This window comes from Mesoplodon mirus, assembly GCF_964341445.2.
Source record: "Mesoplodon mirus genome assembly, chromosome: 8".
In the NCBI taxonomy this organism is placed as follows: domain Eukaryota; kingdom Metazoa; phylum Chordata; class Mammalia; order Artiodactyla; family Ziphiidae; genus Mesoplodon; species Mesoplodon mirus.
Window position 1 is genome coordinate 77,681,522 of NC_138984.1, and position 22,248 is coordinate 77,703,769.

A 22,248-nucleotide genomic window follows, 5' to 3' on the forward strand; every position below is an offset into this window, starting at 1 on the left:
GTGCCTAAAAATGTAATTTTAGAATTTCCTACCTTTTTGGGTCAACCTTCTTATTGCTGTCCACTATAGCTAAAAGTAATAATAAATTATTTGTGCAGATAATTCAAATGCATGTGGCCCATAGAGAAACTTCAAATTAGATCATATTTGAGTTAACTTACAATTTTTACTATGTTAAATATTAAAGTAACTACAGGGATCCTGCATCTGCAGGACCACTGTGTGATGCAATTGGTCAGACTGATTGTGATGAGATACAAAAGGATCAATGAGAGACCTGAAACACAACAGCCGCTGTTTCCAGTCTTATTTCCTTCATTGTAGAGTCACCCACAGAAATGGGTCAAGGGTGCTTTAGAAGAAAAGCCACAGAATATGAGTTCTTGTCATGAATTTGCCACAGGCTGATGCTTGTGCAAGTCACTTCATCCATCTGTGTTTCTTTGCCAGAGAATAAGAGCCTTTGCAATATTGGAATTTGTCATAAGTTACCAATAAATAGTGTGCTGATTGTAGGACCCTGCTCATCCAGCTCCAAACAGCTGTAGAAACTCAGACTTTTATCTTAAAATTCCTGTATTACCTGGCTTAGACTCCCAAAAAAGGAGCTCTCCTCTGAGTTCCTAGGCACTCATCTGAAACCTCTCCCCTTAACCATAACCTTCAGGCTTCACCTCCATGACTGGACACCAGTCCAATTGCCTGCTTAGACTGGAGACCTCTCCAGAAGGATAACTTGTCTTTGCCCATTTCTGCCTTTGGAGTTGGAGACTCTTTTCCCACGCTTTGCTGGGATCACAAACAACCCAGCTCCTCTCATGGAAGCAACCCTCTAGTTTGCTGATCCTTCTACCTGTCTAAACTAATCACATTCAATTCTTTGGCACGTGACGCTAGACTAGAGTTAAGCTAGGCTTGGACACTGTCTTCTGAAATAGGGCCACTTTATTTGGAGGTGCTATGGTAGGAACAAACCCCAGTTCACTGGCTTCTTTGCATACGATTTACTTTTCCTGCCTGAAGCCCACTATTGTGGTCTCAGTGTAACTCTCAGATGTCCCCATACAGATAAAAACATAAAGAACATTAGCCCAAGTAACAGATATGCCTATTTTTCTCTTAGGGTTTATCTATAAAGACATTTTATGTTTCACATAAATGGAGATATTGCTACCGTTATAGTAGTTGGAATGAGAATACTGAGCTTACAGCTGCTATTTCTGTCATTTTCCTGAAGTTTCTCAATTATACTTTCTGAATATAGCCTGGTTATAGAAGGAAAAATTGTGCACGTGTGCATGTGTGTGTGTGTGTGTGTATGCATGCTTTGAATTGGAAGATGCAGATGAGATGATGAGATAGAGGTAAGGGTTATTCACTTCTCTGGGTGCGATATGAGCTATGGAATCAGATAGGCATGAGTTGAAGTCCTAGTTCCATCCCTTACTAGCTGTGGCTTTTGTCAAGTCAATTAAATTTTCTTGAGATTCAGTTTCCTTTATTGTAAAAATAATGTCTACCTCACAGGGTTGTGCCCACAATTAAATGTCATAATGAATGTAAATCATCCTGTGCATTGTAGATGTTCAGTGGAAAGTTTACCTCTAGCTTTTTCTGCTTTTTTTTCCCTCACACATACTTATTTTTCCTAAAGAACTGTTACATCCTCTTTGCTAGAAATTGAGAGATACATGTCCCATGTGTTCTTCTCGTTGGTCTCTTTGGTGAGTAGGAAATTCACCACTAAATTTTGTGCTCCATTGCCTCAAGAGAGTTTAAGAATTCTTTTTCCTTTCATCTCTCTAACTTTTGTTTCCTGTTTCTGACTTGTGTTAAATATTTTGGCTTACTTTCACTTAGGTTTTCACTGTGAATTGTCTTAAATCCTTTTTGAGAGTGGTCAGTTACTAAATCAATGTACAAATATGTTCTTGGAATTCCAATATTCTTAGAATCACCCACAAAACCTTAGGAGCACTTGAGAAAGTTTTTCAACATCATTCTCTTCTCAAGTGTCTTTACTATATGTTGTCAGCCCCTAACCTCAACCTATTAGGAGTGGCAATCACTGGAGAGAATGACCTCTAGTAGGAGGTACCATAGAGTTCCATGGAGAGGACTTTGTTTGCATGGGGGGAAGATACACAGATCTTAGCATGAAGGACTTGTCTAGGTTAAGTAATTCTCCTGTGTTAGCCCTTAACTGACATTCTTAATTTTCTTAAGTCAGTTACATAGATCACTCAGGTAAAACTCAATAGAAGTTAAGATTTAATAATTGAATCTCTTCCTATCCCAGAGGTTTGGATGTCTAAAATAAGTTAGCAGCATCGGAATTTGGCTTATGCCTAAGTAAAGGGATTTTAAAGTAGGAATTATAAGAGAGGGAGCTGTATTGGAACAGAGGTAGAAGAACATTGAAAAGAGTGGGAAGAAAGGATAAGTTTAAATAGATATTTATCCAAGGCACCCCTTTCCATTGGGCCCAGCCATTTCACCTTTCTTGCTTCCAATGGATAATCCTTTTTTTTTTGGTCAGGTTTGGTTCCTCTGCTAAATTACCTAACTTGGAACTTCCTCATTCAGCACTCAGATAGTGGCATTTTACCAGGCCTAGCAGATCTGTCTAAAAGACTATCTATGCCAAGTACACAAGTACAAACCAGGACACAAGCTGGTTTAATGATTATTATAGTCATGTTGCTACCCTCTATACAACCTTCTTGTTTGTCAAGCTCTGGAGCTGCTGTGAGGGTACTTAACACCTTTCACTGTGCATCTGGAGCCATTGTTTTATGGAGTTAGCCTGTTTTCAAAGACTAAGGAGCATCACCCAGAATCAGTTTCATGGCCTGTAGCTTGGAAAAGCAGTCCTCATTCTTTTAGCAAATATTTATTAAGTATCTACTATATACTAAGCAGTGTGCTAGGCATGAGAGCATAACAATGAATAAAACATGTTCTGAAAATATCCCTGGTCCTCAAGCCTCTAAATGCTCAGATTAAAAAAAATTATAGGGTTAATCATGATTTCCCACATTTTCAGGCCAAATCTGGACATTTATAACGCACATTTACAATACTAATTGTTGTTCAAAGGAACCCTCAAGGGAACAGTTAATTTAAGGTGAGTAAAGACCTGTAATTTCACTTTTCTAAAGCTTCTGAAAGTTCCAGAACATTTTTTCAAGGCTGATAAAAATTCCATATCTTAATTATGATATAAAGTCACTTGAATATTTTATAAATGTAAGATTAACTTCCCTTTACTTGAATTTAGGTAGACAAAACTCTGTGGAACTCTCAAATTATGTAAGACAAATGAGACATTTGTTCTTTTAAGTGAGTATGAAGTGCTTTCTGTGATTATTAAAAGAAATCAATCCCATAACTTACCATTAGAGAGCCCAAAGTTTAGGGACATTCAAACAAGAACCACCCAACAACCACAAAACAAGACAGAAGTATTAAATCAAAGTAAAACTGAAGAAATTATACAAAGAGAGAGCAAAAATGGAAATAACTATGCCATAGAAAACATCTATCAAACCCTATTATTCCTTCCTCAAATTTAAGATACAAGATTCAGTGTTTGCTGTTTCTTAGCCTGGATCACAAAACACTCTCTTTTGGTGGTATGTACACTTTCTAGGTTATGTTGGAAGAGCATCAACAATTGAGTTTTTACCAAAAAAACACCCCCTTCCATAGTGTTTTGAAGTTTTGTACTTGCTTTTGAAAAAAATCAAAATATATTATCTAATAGATGCCCCTTATCTAGATAGTATTGGAAAGTTGACCTATGGTGTAATGAATGGTTTCTGGTTTGTTTCACTTAGCACAGCTGCAGAGGGGGACATTCCTAAAGAGATGCTAAAAAGGGCACATTGAGAAAGACAATCTGAGTGTGGCAAATGGTTCCCCTAAATAGCAAAATAATCATAGAAACAACTTTGGTAACTGTGATAACTGACAATAGGAAATTTTCTGGGGAAATTCATTGGGTCATTAAATACATGTAAATCTTGACAAATTAAGATTAATCAAAACAGAAATTAACATTCCTTATGAAACACTAAACCTCAAGCATGATTATTAGGTAGATTATGCAAGAAATATATCAAATCTTAAATTTCTGCCCTAGAGTACAACCTTAATATTTTATAGCATTTTTGATTCTAATAGAATTATTGCTTGCTATGTGAACACTCTAGGCTTGATAAATCTTTAGCACTTAAAATGTACTGAACCTTGCTTTTTGTTGTTTCTATAAGTTAATATTCTTCTTTAATGGATTCCATAATTTTGAGGTCATCCCACATTATATTATTTCTATGATTATGGTTTATCATTAAGTGATAGGAAGCAGATATTTTTCATATTTCCTTGGCGATTACACGTTTAACCAGTAATCAAGATAGGTAGATTCTTTTGGTAGTTTTAAACATATAAATATATATAGCCCTGGTCTGAAGCTCAAATTGCTTTTTCATCTACTTTCTTATTTACTTTCATGTGGCTTATTATTTTATTGCATAGGGCCATCGTATCTGGCCAGATTGCTGGCAAAGCAGGGTATTGTAGGATCCATGACTAAGGGCTTTGATAAGCCTTGGGAAAATTAACTAATTTTCTACATGCAACTTTTCAACATATATCATATGGTTACATAATTTAGGAAAAAAACATGAGCAGAACAAAATCTTACTGCACATAGACACGGAAAACAATGTCATAAATCCTCAACAAGTTCTGGTGCAAGTAAAGGTTCCTTGAAAAATGAAACAGAGTCCTCCCTCCTGCATCTTCCCCCACCCCTGCAGTTCCCATCCCCAGTTAACAGCATAACTATGAGATGTTCCTTTGCTTTCAGAAGGACACTCAAAGTTTAACCTGGCCCCAATTAAGTCGGGGCCTAGGATGAGTTGGAGTGTGGGTGATGATGTGTAGGCAGGGGGGATTTATTACTTTTGCATACATATTCTTGCTACTCCAACTCTGGAGTCCTTCTGCTATATCAGCAAAAACCTGACTTAAAAGGGTGCATTAGGATTTCTGAAATACGGCCGCAGGGGAAAACCTTGGAACTCACTAGGGTTTCTAAAGGTAACAGGAGGGATCAGCATCCTGAGAAGCAATTTCAGGACCTTCCTCTCAACTACCCAGTTACTTGAGAGAGGGAATGAAGGAGGGGATGGACAGAATTTAACCACAGTGGATGAATGGACTTTTTTTGCAAATACTTTTTTACAAGTGGATTGATTGTAGATGATCTGAGCTTGCTTACAAAGTAGGGAAAAGGGAGGTGCAATCTGCCAGGTGATGAAAAGAGTGATTTAAGTACAACTTCACACTTGATATACCATTTTGAACTTGGACCTAGTTGTATATTTCAGAGAAATTTCTCATGTATAATATTTTAAAATCAAATCTTCTTTTGATTCATCAACTTTATATAAGGAATATAGAATGGTGATTTCCCCATTTTTCATGTGAAAGCTGAAGTATAAGTGCATTAAGGGATTTTATTTGTGGAAGAATTGACTCCAAACTTACTCCAGGATTCTTTCAACTATTGTGACTTGCCATAACTGTTCATCAGATTGGATTTCAAAAGTTGTTACTAGTATGGTGAAATACAAAATGTTTCCCACTCATTTTATTTATTGGTTTATCAGTAAGTAAGAAAGAGTAAAAATGTAGCATAAATGCCATTTTCTTTTTGTACCAGTTAGGGAATTTGTTCCTCAGAAAGATTAAGGCTAGACAGCAATTCAATTGCTTTCCAAGGAAACTGATGGTTGTATCAGCAATTATATAACTTTTGCAAAATAGCAGAAGCTCTCAAAATAGTAGAAATTCTCTTCCTCCACCTATTAGATTCCACTTCTGTAAAATATGTTGATTCTCATTACCCAACACTCTGAATGTTACATATTGTTGTGTCCCTACACATTTCTACTTCTACCAGTTGAGTTACAAACCAGCTGCTTATGTTCTGAGACCTATTTATGTCAGCTGTACTTGTTCATGAAATTATGTAATTCAATCGTACTACACATAAAAAATGAAATAAGTATGTGTAAAGAAAGAGAGCAGGGTTGCCCCATCCCCATGAAAATAAAGCTAAATGCTTTGGAAAACCTTTATAAAGGTGACTCATTTTAAACAAATGCAACCATAGATAATTTTTGCACTACATGTGAGTGTTTAAATATTTATAATAGTAGAAAAGTTTATATAGTCCCTTAACTCTGACTGTAATCCAAAAAACAAGAAAAAAATTATTAAAATGTGACTAAAAAAATCAGAAGTATGTGAAAATTAAGAACCACACTCTATGATAACCTTTGGATCCAAAAAGAAATAATTTACAAAGCAACAGAAGGAGAACATCTCATGTCAAAACCCATGGAACCACAGAAAAACTTGCATTGAAAGGAAAATATATAGTCTTAATGTCTTAGATATTACAGAAGGAAAGACTCAAACAATAAAAAACCTTAAAACAACTGTTAAGAATAATAGGACAATACGAAGAAATAAAAAAGAGGGTAATGAAGGCAAATTCTGAAAATGAAAAGAATAGTAGCATAGCAAGAATAAATTAATCCAAAGGCTAATTCCTTGAAAAAGATCTAGTGAAATAAATGAATCTTTCAAAGGCCTGCTACAGGAAAGAACAAAAATATACAAATTTAGCAATGATAAGGCAGATGTACCTACTTATACAGAAAAGACTGAATAAATGAATTAAAAGAGAATCCTACAAGCAACTTTGTAAAAACTTTGAAAGCCTAGATTAAATGGATGAATTTTTCACCAAATATGAATCACCAATATTGACTAAGAAAGAAATATAAAAAATAATTACCATAGTAGAGTTAGAATAGTGATTAAAGAACTACCATTAAAACCACCAGGAACACATGGCTTAACAGATGATTTCTTTCTAACATTTAAAGAGCACATAGGGAGACCTTCAAGATGGCGGAAGAGTAAGACGTGGAGATCACCTTCCTCCCCACAAATACATCAGAAGTACATCTAATACGATCCAGCAATCCTACTACTGGACATATACCCTGAGAAAACCATAATTCAAAAGGAGTCATGTACCACAATGTTCATTGCAGCTCTATTTACGATAGCCAGGACATGAAAGCAACCTAAGTGTCCATTGACAGATGAATGGATAAAGAAGATGTAGCACATATATACAATAGAATATTACTCAGCCATAAAAGGAAACGAAATTGAGTTTTTTGTAGTGAGGTGGATGGACCTAGAGTGTGTCATACAGAGTGAAGTAAGTCAGAGAGAGAAAAACAAATACCATATGCTAACACATATATATGGAATTAAAAAAAAAAGGTTCTGAAGAACCTAGGGACAGGCCAGGAATAAAGACACAGATGTAGAGAATGGACTTGAGGACACAAGGATGGGGAAGGGTAAGGTGGGATGAAGTGAGAGAGTGGCATGGACATATATACACTACCAAATGTAAAATAGATAGCTAGTGGGAAGCAGCCACATAGCACAGGGAGATCAGCTCGGTGCTTTGTGACCACCTGGAGGGGTGGCATAGGGAGTGTGGGAGGCAGACACAAGAAGGAGGGGATATGGGGGATATATGTATACGTATAGCTGATTCACTTTGTTATACAACAGCAACTAACACAACATTGTAAAGAAATTATACTCCAATAAAGATGTTTTAAAAAAGGGAAAAGTAAATAACAACAAAGTGGATTTAAATAATAAAAAAGAGCTTATAACTATAGATCAACATCACTATAAAATAGTTGCAAAATTCTAAATAATTTACTAGCTGATAAACTCAACAAAGTATCAAAAAAATCTATGACCAAGTAGGATTTATTTGAGGAATGCAAAGATATTTTTAAAGTATTAGTGTTAATGGTGAAGCTATTTTCATAAAGTCAGCTATTACTATTTGAAATTTTTTTTGGAGAATCTATTGAACTAATAAAGAAAATAAATAGTATTTTTTAAAAAAGAGAATGAATTTATCTCTTTTTGTTGCTGATAAAATTGCATACCTAGAACATCCAAGAGTTAATCGAACAAACAAAAAAAGAATGAGGCAAATAATTTGTTAAGGTGGCTATAAGGAAAATAAATAGTTTAACTCTATATTATTTATAAGCAGGTAAAAATGGAAATGTGTAATATATTTCATTTGTTTGACTAAGCTATATAAATTTAAGAATAAATTTAATAACAAAGGTAAGAATTTCTAAGAACATTATAAAATCTTGTTGAAGGAGATGTAATTTTTTAGGATCTAAATCAGTGGCTCTCAATCCTGGCTACATGTTAGAATAGACAAATAAAAATACTGATGCTCTGACTTAGTTATAAGCAATTCTGGTTTAATTGTTGTAGGGTGGGTCTGAAGCACAAAATTTGTTTAACATATTTCAGATGATTTTAACGTGGGGCAAAGATGAGAATTTAATATTGAAATTTCAAAATTATGTAAAAATTAATATAAAATTCATAAAAAGGAAAAGGTTAGCAACAGGAATACAGTCCATTCTCTATCCTTGCTGAGGAATACCGGGAAAGAAAAGTGACCAGCTAATGACAAAGATTAGTGACCTGCTCCTGGCAAGCACACTAAGGGTGTGGGGCAGCTCCTATCTATAGAGTGTTTTTGGCAGGATGTGTCTAGTTTAAATTGCTTATGATAAACAAAACTTTCATCAGTAGATTTTGGTGTTTTTTTTACCTTCAACTTAGATCATTTTATTTTACATTATTTAAATCTTGTGTTTGATTAGGATAGTGAACAAGCTGTGACAAAATTCAGTGTATGTTAGATTAACTAAAAATAATGTTGCATAGAAGTTTTGCAGAAGGAATGTTGTCTGGTTTTAACATATACTATCGACAGGGAAATGCAGCATGACCTGGCTGTGAATGGTGTTAATAACCTGTTCAGGTAGAAGTAGGTGTGATAAAGATCCTGCTGCCCAACTTTAAAGAATGAGCTGCCTTTTATCTATCTTCTACCCAGAACTAGACTTTTCTCTACTGTTTCTTCACAGATGATACAGAAGTTGGGAAGTATTCACATCCATCCACTCACCCACCAACAATTTCCCATTAAAGTTAATTCCTGTGTTCATTCCTCACTCATAAGAAATAAATTTCAAAGGCAGCTTGTACTGGAATAAACTGATCTGAGGGCTTGCAAAGCACTTGGTATCTTCTTAAGATCTTGGAGTCTTTAAATTATAGCTCATATTATTTTTACTATTATTGTTATTTTACTTTATTAATAACTGTTAGGCTAATGTTCTTTCAAAAGCAGATTTGTTTTAATGTCATCAATAGACCTATAGGACATGACTTTCTGGAAAATGTCATGTAAGCTATGTAACTTCCAGACTATAAAATGTGAATGTTTAATGACCAAAAAAGTTTCATTCTGCTTAAGTGTTATGTCATTAATACACAGTTTAAGGACCTCCCATGTTAAATCTGAGACAGAACACATACTAATGTGCAAAGAAGGATCTCTATGCTTTACTTATGCCTTGTGATTATATATATTCTTGAAATTATTAGTAAACTTTAATATTGGTTACAAGTTCTGATTTTTGTGTGCCAGATTTGACAACCTGATCTTTGGGTTGTCTCAAAAGCCCAACATGGAGTTTGTTGTAAATGAGTTAAAATAGTCATATATTTTATATGGAAGAATAAATACTCTCAAATGCCCCCCAAAATAAGAAAAACAAGATTAGTAAGAGTTGACCTATCTTGTCAGAAATTGAAGTATGGTATAAAGCCACTAAGTATAAATCTTCATTATATTGCCATAGGAATGGACAAATAGAGCCAATTTGGGAGTAAAGATATGTATTCCAATTATACTTAATAATTTAATGTGTAAATCAGGTGGTATTTAAAATCAACAGAAAAAGTACTATCTTCTATTCATGTGAAGAAAATTACAGAACTACATTTCAAACAGATTCAGAATTTTCTTCCAAATCATATAACAAAACTTAAAACCTAGGAAACTACTTGTACAATCCATAGGTTTAGTGAGACCTTTGTAAAACAGGACAGGATCTCTGAACTATACAAGAAAAGTTGACTAATTGGATGATAATAAAAAACAAAAAAAAAAACTTTACAATTCAAAAGATACCCTAAACAAAACCAGCATATTGAAAAGATATTAGGAACAAATTGCAATATAGATGACAGATAAAGTGTCAATGAACTCTTTGTCTATAAATTATAAAGAGTTCTTTAAAAATGAGAAGAAGGGCTTCCCTGGTGGCTCAGTGGTTGAGAATCTGCCTGCCAATGCGGGGGACACGGGTTCAATCCCTGGTCCGGGAAGATCCCACATGCCGCGGAACAGCTAAGCCTGTGCACCACAACTACTGACCTTGCGCTCTAGAGCCCGCGAACCACAACTACTGAGTCTGCGTGCCACAACTACTGAAGCCCGTGCGCCTAGAGCCTGTGCTCCGAAACGAGAAGCCTCTGCAATGAGAAGCCCGCACTCCCCACAACTAGAGATAGCCCGTGCACAGCAACGAAGACCCAATGCAGCCAAAAATAAACTAAATTATTTTTTTTAAAAATGAGAAGAAAAAAGTAACCAAAAACTATGCAGACATGTTATGAATAAGTAATTCATAGAAAAATACATCTTGATTAACTATTCTTACTTTATTATAATGCTCTGACCTCATTGCTGGTGTTACCTACTGTTAAATATTAAGCACAGCTCCTAGATAACGCAGATAAAATCAGAGTTAGAATCTGGGCCAAAGCGCCCATCTTAGAAAACACTACTAAGGCCCGATTTTCCCAGCGTCCACATATTGTGACTCACAGTCAAAACTAGATAATGGCTCGACATGGATCTCTATGATTCCAGTACAATAATTACACCTGTGTGGACTGAGTCTTTGGTTTTCCCTTCCACTATGGTAGGTGTTTCTAACTACTGATTTGTTTCAGTTTCATGTGTATTGTAGAGCACTCTGATCTAAGGAGATGACCAGTAGAGTGGGAAAAATTATCTACAGCACATATGTGAATGATTTAGCATGGCTCCAGAGCATAAAAATGCACTATATGAGGTGCTGGACCCCAAGTGAGGAAGATTCTTATCAGATGGTCCCTAAGATGAGTGTAGAGTTCTGCTGGGGGTAGCCCACTTGACTAATAGGAGCCCAAGATGCAAACTAAAATAGGTTCTTTAGGAATATCTGGCACGAAAGAGGCATGATTATATATATTTTTCCATCCACATTCAACTCCATGGATAGCAATGTGTCTAAACCAAGAAAAACAATTAAAATATATATACTTTTCCTGAGTCTGATGCCTTAAGGCTATATAATCAATTGGATTAGATGAACTACTTGTGCTTATTTTCACCTTTAAAAAATGATTTAAAATATCTGGTATATTGGGTGGAACTTTACATATCCATTTTCAATATAAATCCTCAGGCTATTGGTAATGTCTCAGAAAATTCTTTAACTAAAGTAAATATTGGACTTTTATTTTGGGAGAAATTGTGAATGGTTTGATTTTATTAGGTTTGATAAGTGCTGAGTTCCTCTAATATTTTAATTTAATGGACCTAAATTCATATTTCCAAAGAATATTTTAAAAATGAACTTTGATGTCTCTATTTTTTATTATTGGCTAAACCTGTGTTGAGTATTAATTGACCCTAAACTGAATTGAGCTTGAATTACTCCTGTGCTTCTACTACTCCAGAGAAAGTATTTGGAAACACATCACACTCTTCAGCATAAGAAATTGCACTCGAGTCCTGTTTGAATAGTACCATAATTCTTAAAAGTTGAAAAACAACTTGAGATATCATTTCCACCATCCTACTACTGTGAGAGGAACATTATTAACAAATAGAGACACTGAAGCATAGAAGTGTGTTCATCGCCTCAGCATGGTATTTCTGAAATGACTCTTTTTCATGTGTAAAGCCCCAGACCATGCTGTCATTATTTTTCTTGACTCAGGAATGGCTAAAGATCAGATCCCACTGTTGATGAACTTGCTTTGCATTAAAACAGCACGGTGTCAGATGTAAATAAGTCTTTCTTGTTGATGGTTCGAGGCCAGGCTGAAGTGACCATCATAATTTTTGAAACGATTGAGCATATACAATTTGTAACCTGAAAATACCAGATGCTTGTCTTAAGCTTGATATTGTTCATGTCAGTGGGCTCCAGATGGTATTTGTTGTGTTCTGTGGCATTTTTGAGACCTTAGGATAAATAGCCTTGGGGAAAAATAGGAAAGACATGTAACTTGCCCTTTCTTAAGCACCTGTGGTTCAGGTGCTGGCTACAGTTGGTAAGTATGTGTGTTAATCGTAGATTTCTTGTGAGTGCAAAATTTTACTACCTATCCAGTTTTTGCAGAGCCAGGCAATTCCTATCAACTAATCAGCATGGAGATGAAAACATTTTTTAAGGTGCATTGTAAACAACATTACTTTAATTCCACTCCTAAGTAGGAACTAAGTATTTCGTTACAGAAAACTAAAAGGTGTCACCAATCCTCGGGGTCATTATCATTTAAATGCAGGTTTTTGCCAATCTCAATGCTCCCTTTTTAAATGGGTGGATTTACTTGTTAGGCCATTTGGACCTAAGTGTAGAGAAGAAGCGTATGTCTTTCAAATTAGGCAATATTTGTAAAGCTTTCTGTACCTTGACTGCTAATTTTGAACCGATGCTTTTTTGTTAAACTATTACTGGTCAAATAAAAAATATCAATCTAAATTGTAGGCTCACCTATGCAAAAATTGTATTATGCTGTTGATATCTTTAAACATGAGTGATTTTATTTTCTGCAGACTTCTTGAAAACAGGGTCCCCATTGGAGGGGTGGTCAGACATGACGGGCATCATATTTGTAGTCATTTTATTTTAGCTCTATGATGAACTAGTCAAAGATTTTTCATTGTATTTATCAACTTCAGTATATAAGGGTCATTAGAAAAAGGTAAAGGGGGATAAAAATATTATGGTAGAGACAAGCCATGCTATTTTATAAATTTTGCTTTATATTTCCTATGGGGTTTAATGTCACAAGGATTATTTTATCTGAGTTGCTTAATTGGACATACTGAAAGAGCTTGAAATTACATTTCACTATGGTGTATCAAAGCAGGACATGAGTGGAGTGTATTTGAATGTGAAGGTCTGGCACAGATGAAGTTATTTAAATCAGTATAGAGAATGGATGCAACAAAATTTTTGATGGAGTAGAGTTAGATTGTAGATGCAGGTTAATATTAGTAGTTACTAGTTAAATAGATAGTAGTTAGTAGTAGTAGTAAGCAGTTAGTAGTAGTAGTTATGGTCAGTAGTCAGAGTTAGCAGATAACAGAGGAGCAGGAAAAGAGTCACGGAAGGAAATGAAATCAGATTTTTATTAAAATGCTCCTTAGAAATAACATCAGCCTCATGAAGTAGGAATTTCTATTAAACAATATGTCATTCTTCATTACTTTCCTTTCCATTTTGATTGGCTTTGCTTGTTGGGTCCATTATAAGTGTATGTTTTGTCACTCAGAGTCCTACTGGGATTCTAAGCAATTTTAGCCGACTAGGTTGACTCTTGATTGAAATCTCTAAAAATTCTCCCTTGTTCAACTCTTCTCCTACCCTACACCTTCTCCTTTCTGAGGAATTCATTTAGTCTCTGCTTGATCAAGGAGACTGGACCATGTAGTACAAGTGCCATTGGGCCTTCCCCTTTATTCCTCAAAATGAATGCCATCACCATTTTTCTTTTCTCTCCTGCTTATCTTTAAGGAAACCTCACCTATCTGCCTTGCTGAAGAATTTATTTCTCTTTCTAGGTTCTTATTCCAACTCCTTTCTACAACTGTTTCCCAAGTTTTTCTCCATTAATGTCCGAGACTAAAAAAAATACTCAATTGTTCCCCTTTCTTCCTAAAATAAATTAAACAAAATTGTTTCTGGATTACCTGCCTTAATTCTGCCCTGGATGTCACAAATATGTGCCTCTATTCCTGTCCTTGTCTTTACCTGAAATGATCCCCTTGGGTTCTCTGCCTTCCAGTTCTACCACTCACTTAGTTCTGTGGTTTTTGAATAATATTTGAAGCAGAATAAAATGTTCCATAAAGCAGACTCAGAGGGAGCAGGAGAGTAGGCAGCAAGTAGGTTAGACTCTACATCCTCAAGCAGAAAAACTTCCATGATAATTGTTTTACACATTTAGCAAATGCAGTTTTGGCACTTTAAAACTATTTGAAAATGACATGTTGAATGAAATTGCTGAGAGGTTAAGTGACTTGTCCAAGAAAAGTGGCGTATTGAGAGCTAGTACTTGGGTCTTCTGAATTTTTATTCTGTATTTTTTTTCTATTATTCAGGCATTACTATGGGGGCATTTTTAGGTAAGGAATAACATTTTTCATTGAATGTTCATAAAGGCTTTTCTTCCATGCAAATATAATTTAAAATTATGGAGTGGTTTCTGTCATAAGTGATTTATTTCTCTCCATCCAGAATGATGGATAGACCATGGTTTTTGGTGCCTTTATTCATTCAAGCCATGCTCCTCTGTGTGCATGGCTCGATTCTACAACGACATGGAAGGTGATTTTCTGTTTGGCACTGTTGTAACTAAAATCACCTGAAAGTTTCAGTTTGGGTTATAAGAAAGCTTTAACTTGGGGAAATTCGTTGAGATGCTTTCAGTCCTAATCTGAGAAAGTACTGCAGAAGGGAAAGGACTTTCCAGACTTGACCTAGGGACATTTTTGAGCTAATTTTTACTACTCCTAAGCCTGACATAATATGCAAAAGAACACCTTCCTTTCACTAGCTTCATTATCCTGACCCCTTTCCTTTTGCAACCTGAACCATTTGGTTCAACTGAAAGGAAGCCCATAAGTGTTCCCAGAATGCTTTTGGTTCTGGAACATTCTGGTAATAGCTGTTTCACAAAAAGCAAAAGATGCAGGGAATAAGAAATATGGCTACATATTCTTTCTTATGGAGTAAAGAATTTGGCTACAATTCTTTCTTATGTTTTGTGATCTACCAAGGAATCAAATATTTTGGGTTATGAAAAATAATTTTAGGTCAATTAATCGAGTGTGACTGAACATCTTATACTTCATTTAGACATAGTTAAACAGCAAAAATGACCTGAAATGTTTCATGAGAAATTATGTTTAAGGTTATACTTAAATGAAATAACATGGAATGCTAATGTAAAATACAACAGTTTGGTGTACTTTTATGTATCACAATACATAAAGTTAAATCACTTTAAATTGTTATTAAATTACAATTTAGTTAACAATAAACTAACAAGACAGCGATTTAACGATGTGCTGTTAGAGGTAAAAAATCCACTTAGATTTCTTTTGTTTAACCTCTCAATAGTCTAAGAGTACAGTTGCTTTATTCTAATCAACTTTCTTTTGCACATTGTTCTTAAATATCAAGCATCTTCCATTTGCTGAGTTTTCAGAGCTATGTTGCACTTTGATTTTTTACTCACATTGCAGTCACAAGATGAGAAATGTAGACACTGTGTACAAACAAGAAGTTCGTGCAAAGTCAAGCTCTCAAAACCACATGCAAGACTTAGTGGCACATGGTTTAGAGCTCACACACTCCAGGATCATGTGAGACAGGCATGCAGATGAGAGGAAAGAAAAGCACCTACATCATGAAAATAGAGGATGATGAAAGAGAATGACATTTTCTTTATGACAGTTATCTAATGCAAACCGTATACCCATAACCTTTACCAGAGTGAAGGAAGGGGCAGATAAGTGACTTTTTGTGGGGAGGGGGAAACTTTATATAAACAGTATTAGAGGTCAAGTCGTTGTTAAAGTTAAGGATTTCTATTCTGTACTTGGCCTCTTCCAAGTTATCTTTCCCAGTTTCTTGCTTTGTATTTCCTCTGCTACATCATGCAAAAAAAATCAGAACTAACATTGGAAATCATTTAACAAGCTCTAAACCTGACAGATAACAAGGGTGATCTCCACAATTTACACGAGAATTAAATTGGATATAAATACCTCCTGTTCTTACCGGTGGGTGTTGTGATTCCATGTATTAAGGTGTGAAGCAGACAGGAAAGAGATAAATCTTTCATAAGTACATTGTAAATAGGCAAGTGGTATATAAACCATATTCATAGGTAATAGAGTCAAACAATGAAAGGTAAATAGTTTTCACAAAATAGACTTTATCACACAAAAAAATGGTCATGAAACTTGAGTTATATGGAGAAGGGAAGTAAAATAAATAATTGTTTTTCTATGGTTATTGAAATAATCTGGCAGTATGGAACAACAAAATTGAGCGACATGTGTTTTGATTAAAAATTCTTGACACTGCTTCAGCCAACCCAGCATTAGAGAATCCCCAATAGTTTCTGAATGCTGATATCTTCATTAAACAATAATATGGATAGAAGTACATAAAAGTGACCAATTTTTAGGTACTTTCTTATGAGATTAAAGTGTTACCTTGGTGAGATCAATTTATCAAATGAATTTTCACAAGTAACTTTGGGATAATCAGAAATAACTCATGGGATTCAGTTATGGCTTTGTATGAAATGTGCTGATTGATTAGCTCTTCAAATTAAAAATTTTATAATGGCATGCCCTTACTTCTCCATCAAATAAATCATGCACAGCTATGATAAACATCATATAAAAATATATCTTTCAAACTGGGCAATATTTGCAATGCTTTCTGTACCTTAACTGCTAATTTTGAACCTTTCATTTTTTTGTTAGGATATTGCTGATCAAATAAAAAAAGTCAATCTAAATTGCATAGGCTCACTTATGCAAAAATTGTATCATGCTGTTGATGTCGTTAAATTTTAAAGATTCCATTTTCTGAAGAATTTTTAGAAACAGGATCCTTGCCCAATAGAGGAGTAGCTAGATGGGAAGGTACTATAATTCTAATCTTTTTTTTTTAATAGGTCTATGGTATGCTATATAGCTTGTATTTATCTTATAATTTATCTTTAGTAATCAATCTCTATAGCCAAATAGCTAGGTCAAAAAGATGTATGCAATTCTCCTAATAATAAAAGAAGCTCTTTGGATCAATTAATCTTATTAGTTGTATTGATTTTTGAGCACTGATAAAGGAGGGAAGGGTTATGAAAAGTGATTGTTGATGTTGAATTTGCTTGAGTTATGAAGGAATCCATATTTCCCCCTTGAAAGGAAAGATGCATTAAACCAGGTAAAGTAAAAGGGCACATAGTTAATTGATTAAAATATAGAAAAATTGTCCTTAACAGAAACATGAAACTTCCTATTATAAAATGTTGATGATATACTTAAGCTCCTTAATCTCTCCCACAAATCCTCAAAATGTCCTATTTTTAAAAAATATTTCTGTTTGGGGGCATTATAGTTATTATTGTTTACTTGTAATGTCTTAATGCACATGGGTCCACCTATTATTTTGGGTGCTGGCAGCTAAGCCAAGTGGTGAAAGTCCAAGTCCCAACTTAGCAATGCCCTCCCTAACCAGAAGTGGGAGCTCTAATCCACACAGTTATATCAGTTTGCATCATGTTATAATGCCTTTGCCACACAGTGTAACTAGATATAGCACCATGCAATGCCATGAATTGAGAATGAGAGACTATCTCCAGGGGAGAAAATAAACATCCGAGAGAGGGAAACAAAAGCAAGGGGTTCAAAGCTGGTGAGACTGGCTTTTCCATTTTGGCTGTAGCTATAACGCCTGAGGGGCTCCAGTTTTGGAAAACAGAAATACGTACCATGTTCATGTCAATGCCATTGGTGTAAGTCCATGCATGCTGGAAATATTCTTCAAGCCGTTGCCTCAGAGGGTTGGGGATTTGGTGAAAGCGAATGAACTCTTTTACTCGCAGCATCTGCATGTGGTACCTGGCAGTTCCGGAGTATAGTCTTTGGATAATTGCTGATACGTTCCCAAAAATGCTTGCATACATTAGTGCTGGATTGGATAAAAAACAAAGTTATGGGAGAAAGACTGCACTTGGGTATATTATATCTTGTCAGAATCTCAAATATGTAGATTTTTTATTATCTTAATCCGTTTGTGAGGGTTTACCACTGGCCCTAGGGGAACAAAGAAGTCAAGTCAATACTAGTGTAAAATTTATAATTTTGATGGTAAATTTGGAGAGGAAAAATATACAAATTCACCATGGATTCTCTATATATTCAAGTAGAAACTCAGACTGTTTACAATATCAACCTGTAACCAACCTAGACTATTGACTAGAGATAAAATGTGTTTAAAATAAACATTTCATTTGTAATGTAATAAGAAGGTATGTCATGGGGTTACCACACAGATCTGTTTTCTGGAAGTGGAGTAAAAATGATAATTTTTAAATTGTGACAACTCCACCTCAGCCTCAAACCTAACCTTGTAATATTATAAACCTACTATAAATTTTAAGATTATTCAGAAGATTTTGGATTTCCTAAGGAATAATAAATTGTTTTAAGGAACTCATAGTTTCCTTAGAATGTTTATTTATATGTAATTTTTAATCTATTAAAATTCATTTTTACAGTATTTCTATATGAGAAACAGATATCTTTGGCTTAGACTATGAGAATATAGTTTTATTTTTTGTAGAGAAAAATAGAATACCCCTTTGTTCTTTCATCTATGGGAAGAAAAAAACTAACATTCAATACTTAGAATGCCCTTTTTAGAGCTTCCAGGACTAAATATTTATGATTTAACATAAGCTTTTTAAGCATTTTGTCTTTCTTTTTATATTTGTATTTAGTTTCTAATAATCATAAGAAAAATACTATATACTGTACAGGAAGTCACATGATGATACATGCTCTATGTCTTGACCTTTGGACATGTGTCAGACACTTAGAGAGGAGGTAACACACATTTAAGGCACTGGAACTGCAAGGTACCAAGTAGGTGGGAAAAAAATCCCAACAACTCCTTGAAGTGTTTATTTCAACAATATCCAACCAACATAATTTTTCCCCCAACACATCTTACAAATCACTACCTATGTAAAACACTTATCATTTTTAAAGTAGATGTTGGCCCGATTCAGTCTGTGTTTTAAAATGACTTATCTTCTTGGTCATTTGTTTTCTTTTCCATCTTATTTTTGTCTCTTGGTTAGCATGGTCCTTGTTTACCACAGAAGTCCCAGGTAAGAGAATGTCCCAGACAAAGAGGCAGGCCTTTATTTTTAATCTATTTAAAGGGATAAAATTGGGGAGATCTATAGAGAGACTGAACTGGGATTTGTGAAAGACAGTAATTCTCATTAAGGTAGAAAAGCTGTTTAGGTAGTATCTTCCACAGGGGGCGGGAAAAAAAAAACCTGGGCCTAATTTGAGTAAATGCATAGTTGATTAAGAAGGGAGTTAGCAATACTTGTATGAAATGGATTTCTGTCATTCAAGGAGATTCATGTGAGAAATATATCCTACTCTGCCTAATTTTAGTGTTGGAAATATTTATGCCTGTTGTTAGGTGTCCAAAGTACCTATCATGTTCTCAGGAAATAGTTTAGTTAGTACAGATTTTCACTTGATTTAATTAGAAGGCACATAATCAGTGCTAGTTATTTTACTTAAACCACATAATTACGCAAAGAAGAGTCGGGGAAAACATTCTTATTTTGTTTTTAATAAATACTGTGGTTTTAACTCCATACTGCCATAAAAATGAACCAAACATTAGTTTGGATCATAAACACATATTTCCACTCACTGACAGGATGACAAAAATCTAGATTATAAGTACATAGTTGAATACATGAATAGTGTGTATTTTTCTAAGGAAATTCTATGCTAATGGCTTTTTAAATTATAATGAAGGCATACTTTTTTTCTATTTTTTAGGAAGCAAATGGAGCTAAAGTCTGTAAGCCAGAGAGAAGCAAAAAATGATTATATTCTGTATACGTTATTTAGTTAATGCCCATAGACTGGCATAAAATATGACTCAAAAGCAAGTTGGCAGACTATATAGGTATTTCTTTCAACTCAATATTTTGTTTAGCTTTCCTTAATAGAAAATTCTTCCTTCACCAGAATAGTTTGTTTTACATTGCAGTATTATAAGAATAAAACAGGTATAATTTAAAACGTCAGCACACCACACTCAAAATCTGAGATGCTCACCAAACTAATGAATTTAGGGTCATTGAGTAATAACTGAAACATGCTGATAGAACAAATACACTTGCTTTTCTATCTAGTACATAAACTTAAACATTTTTTAACTTAAAAAAATAAATTTTAGTGATGTGTAATTTAGATATAACAAAATGAATATGTTTTAAACGTATAGCTCAGTTAGTTGACAAATGTATACACCTCTGTTAGCACATTCAAGATATAGAACATTTTCAACATCCCCAAAAGACTCCTCTGTGTCCCTTGGCTGTCTACCCACTGGTTTCTAAGTTGATCCTAGACAACCACTGAGCTCCCTTATGTCATCACAGATTAGTTAGCATTTCTTAGAATTTCATGTAAATAGAATCATAATGTACATATTCATTTGTGTCTGACTTCTTTTTGCTCAGCATATTGTTTTTGAAATTCATTGATTTGTATGTATCAGTAGTTTGTTCTTTTTTTAATTGATGAGTAGATTTGCATCACATGGCTCTACCACAGTCCATTTATCTCTTCTGTTGATGAAATCTCACTGTTTCTAGTTTTTGGCTATTATGAATAAAACTGCTATGAACATTTGTGTACAAGTCTTTGTGTGGGCATATATTTTCATTTCCCTTTGAAATATCTAGGAATAGGACTGCTGATCTGTGTGGTATGTTTAACTTTATAAGGAACTGCCAAACTGTTTCCCAAAGATGGTGTGGTTTTACATTCCCACCAGCAATATTTGAGAGTATCAGTTGTTCCACAACCTTTCCAACATTTGTTATTATCTTATTTTCACCATCAGAGAGTTTTAACTGCATTTCCCTGATGACTAATAACATCTTTTCATGTATTTATTGGCCATTAATATATATTGTTTTGTGAAATGTCTGTTTAAAATCTTGCTCATTTTTAAATTGAGTTGTCTTATTATGGAGTTGTAAGAATTCTTGATATATGCTGAATAAAGGTCATTTTTTAGATCTAAGTATTGAGAATATTTTCTTCCAGTCTATCATTTTCCTGTTCCCTTTCAGAGTGTCCTTTGAAAAGTTGAAGTTACTAATTTTGATGAAATCCAAATGCCTGTATATTTTGTTCAGTTTTCTGTTATTTAAAAAAAAATTATAGGGGTATGGTAAGGTTTCAGTTACTCCATCATGGTTAAAAGCAGATATGCAATAACTTTTTTTTTACATGTTATAAAAATAAATTCTTCCAAGATGTTTGTCAAGCAGGTCAGAGATGAAATACATTTGCCTTTGGATACTGATTTATGTGTTTTTAAATTTAAATGTATATATTATATTTATAATATTTGAATAAAGATATAAACATATATTAGAACACATAGATATAAATATGTGAGCATAGCTTGTATTCCTATTTATTTAATGGCCGCTTACATTTTTCTTTATTTTTCGTCTTGAATTGTGTATTTGTGTATATTTTTAAAAAGAATTCTCTGGTTACTGTTCTCTGTACACATTCAGCAGCACAATTGGTGACTGTCTTTGCAAATAGATGCTTTTAAAAATGTATCTATAGGTATTTGTGTTATTTGAATTTAATTAGATGATAGCTTTAATGTTTAATTTTTAGTTTCCTTGAATTATTGTTGTAAGAGGGATTGTACATTGCTTTGCTTTCTACAACTTGGCTTCAAATTTTTATTTTAGAATGAAGATTAGTTTTAAAGAAGCTTAGGGATATGAGAGTTCAACTTGATAACTAGACTATATCAACTTTAACATGCAGTGATATATATACAATATTTTACATTATATTTTGGATATTATATTTTATTTTTAGGTCTAAATCAAGCCACTCATGTAACTGAGGCGTATGTTCTTAGTATAAAAATGTAACCAAATACAGAAAACCAAATCATTTTCTAATTCAGTTGGATCTAAATGGAAATATCATGTGTAGATATACACATATACATCAAATGGCTAAGAAAATTTCAAGGCATGCTATTATTGCTAAGTTTCTAGTCTTATTTTACCTTTTATGGCATAATA

General features: G+C 34.2%; 1 protein-coding gene across 5 annotated transcripts in view; it reads right to left on the reverse strand.

Annotated features, from left to right (window-relative positions):
- KCNH7 (potassium voltage-gated channel subfamily H member 7) overlaps positions 1 to 22,248 on the reverse strand; it is a 461,513-nt gene that overhangs the window by 31,686 nt on the left and 407,579 nt on the right. For all 5 annotated transcript variants that reach the window (XM_082629981.1, XM_082629984.1, XM_082629982.1 and 2 more), the window contains one exon: positions 17,854 to 18,053. In XM_082629981.1, the coding sequence (XP_082486107.1) occupies positions 17,854 to 18,053 (200 nt within the window). The remainder of the gene's footprint in view (positions 1 to 17,853; positions 18,054 to 22,248) is intronic.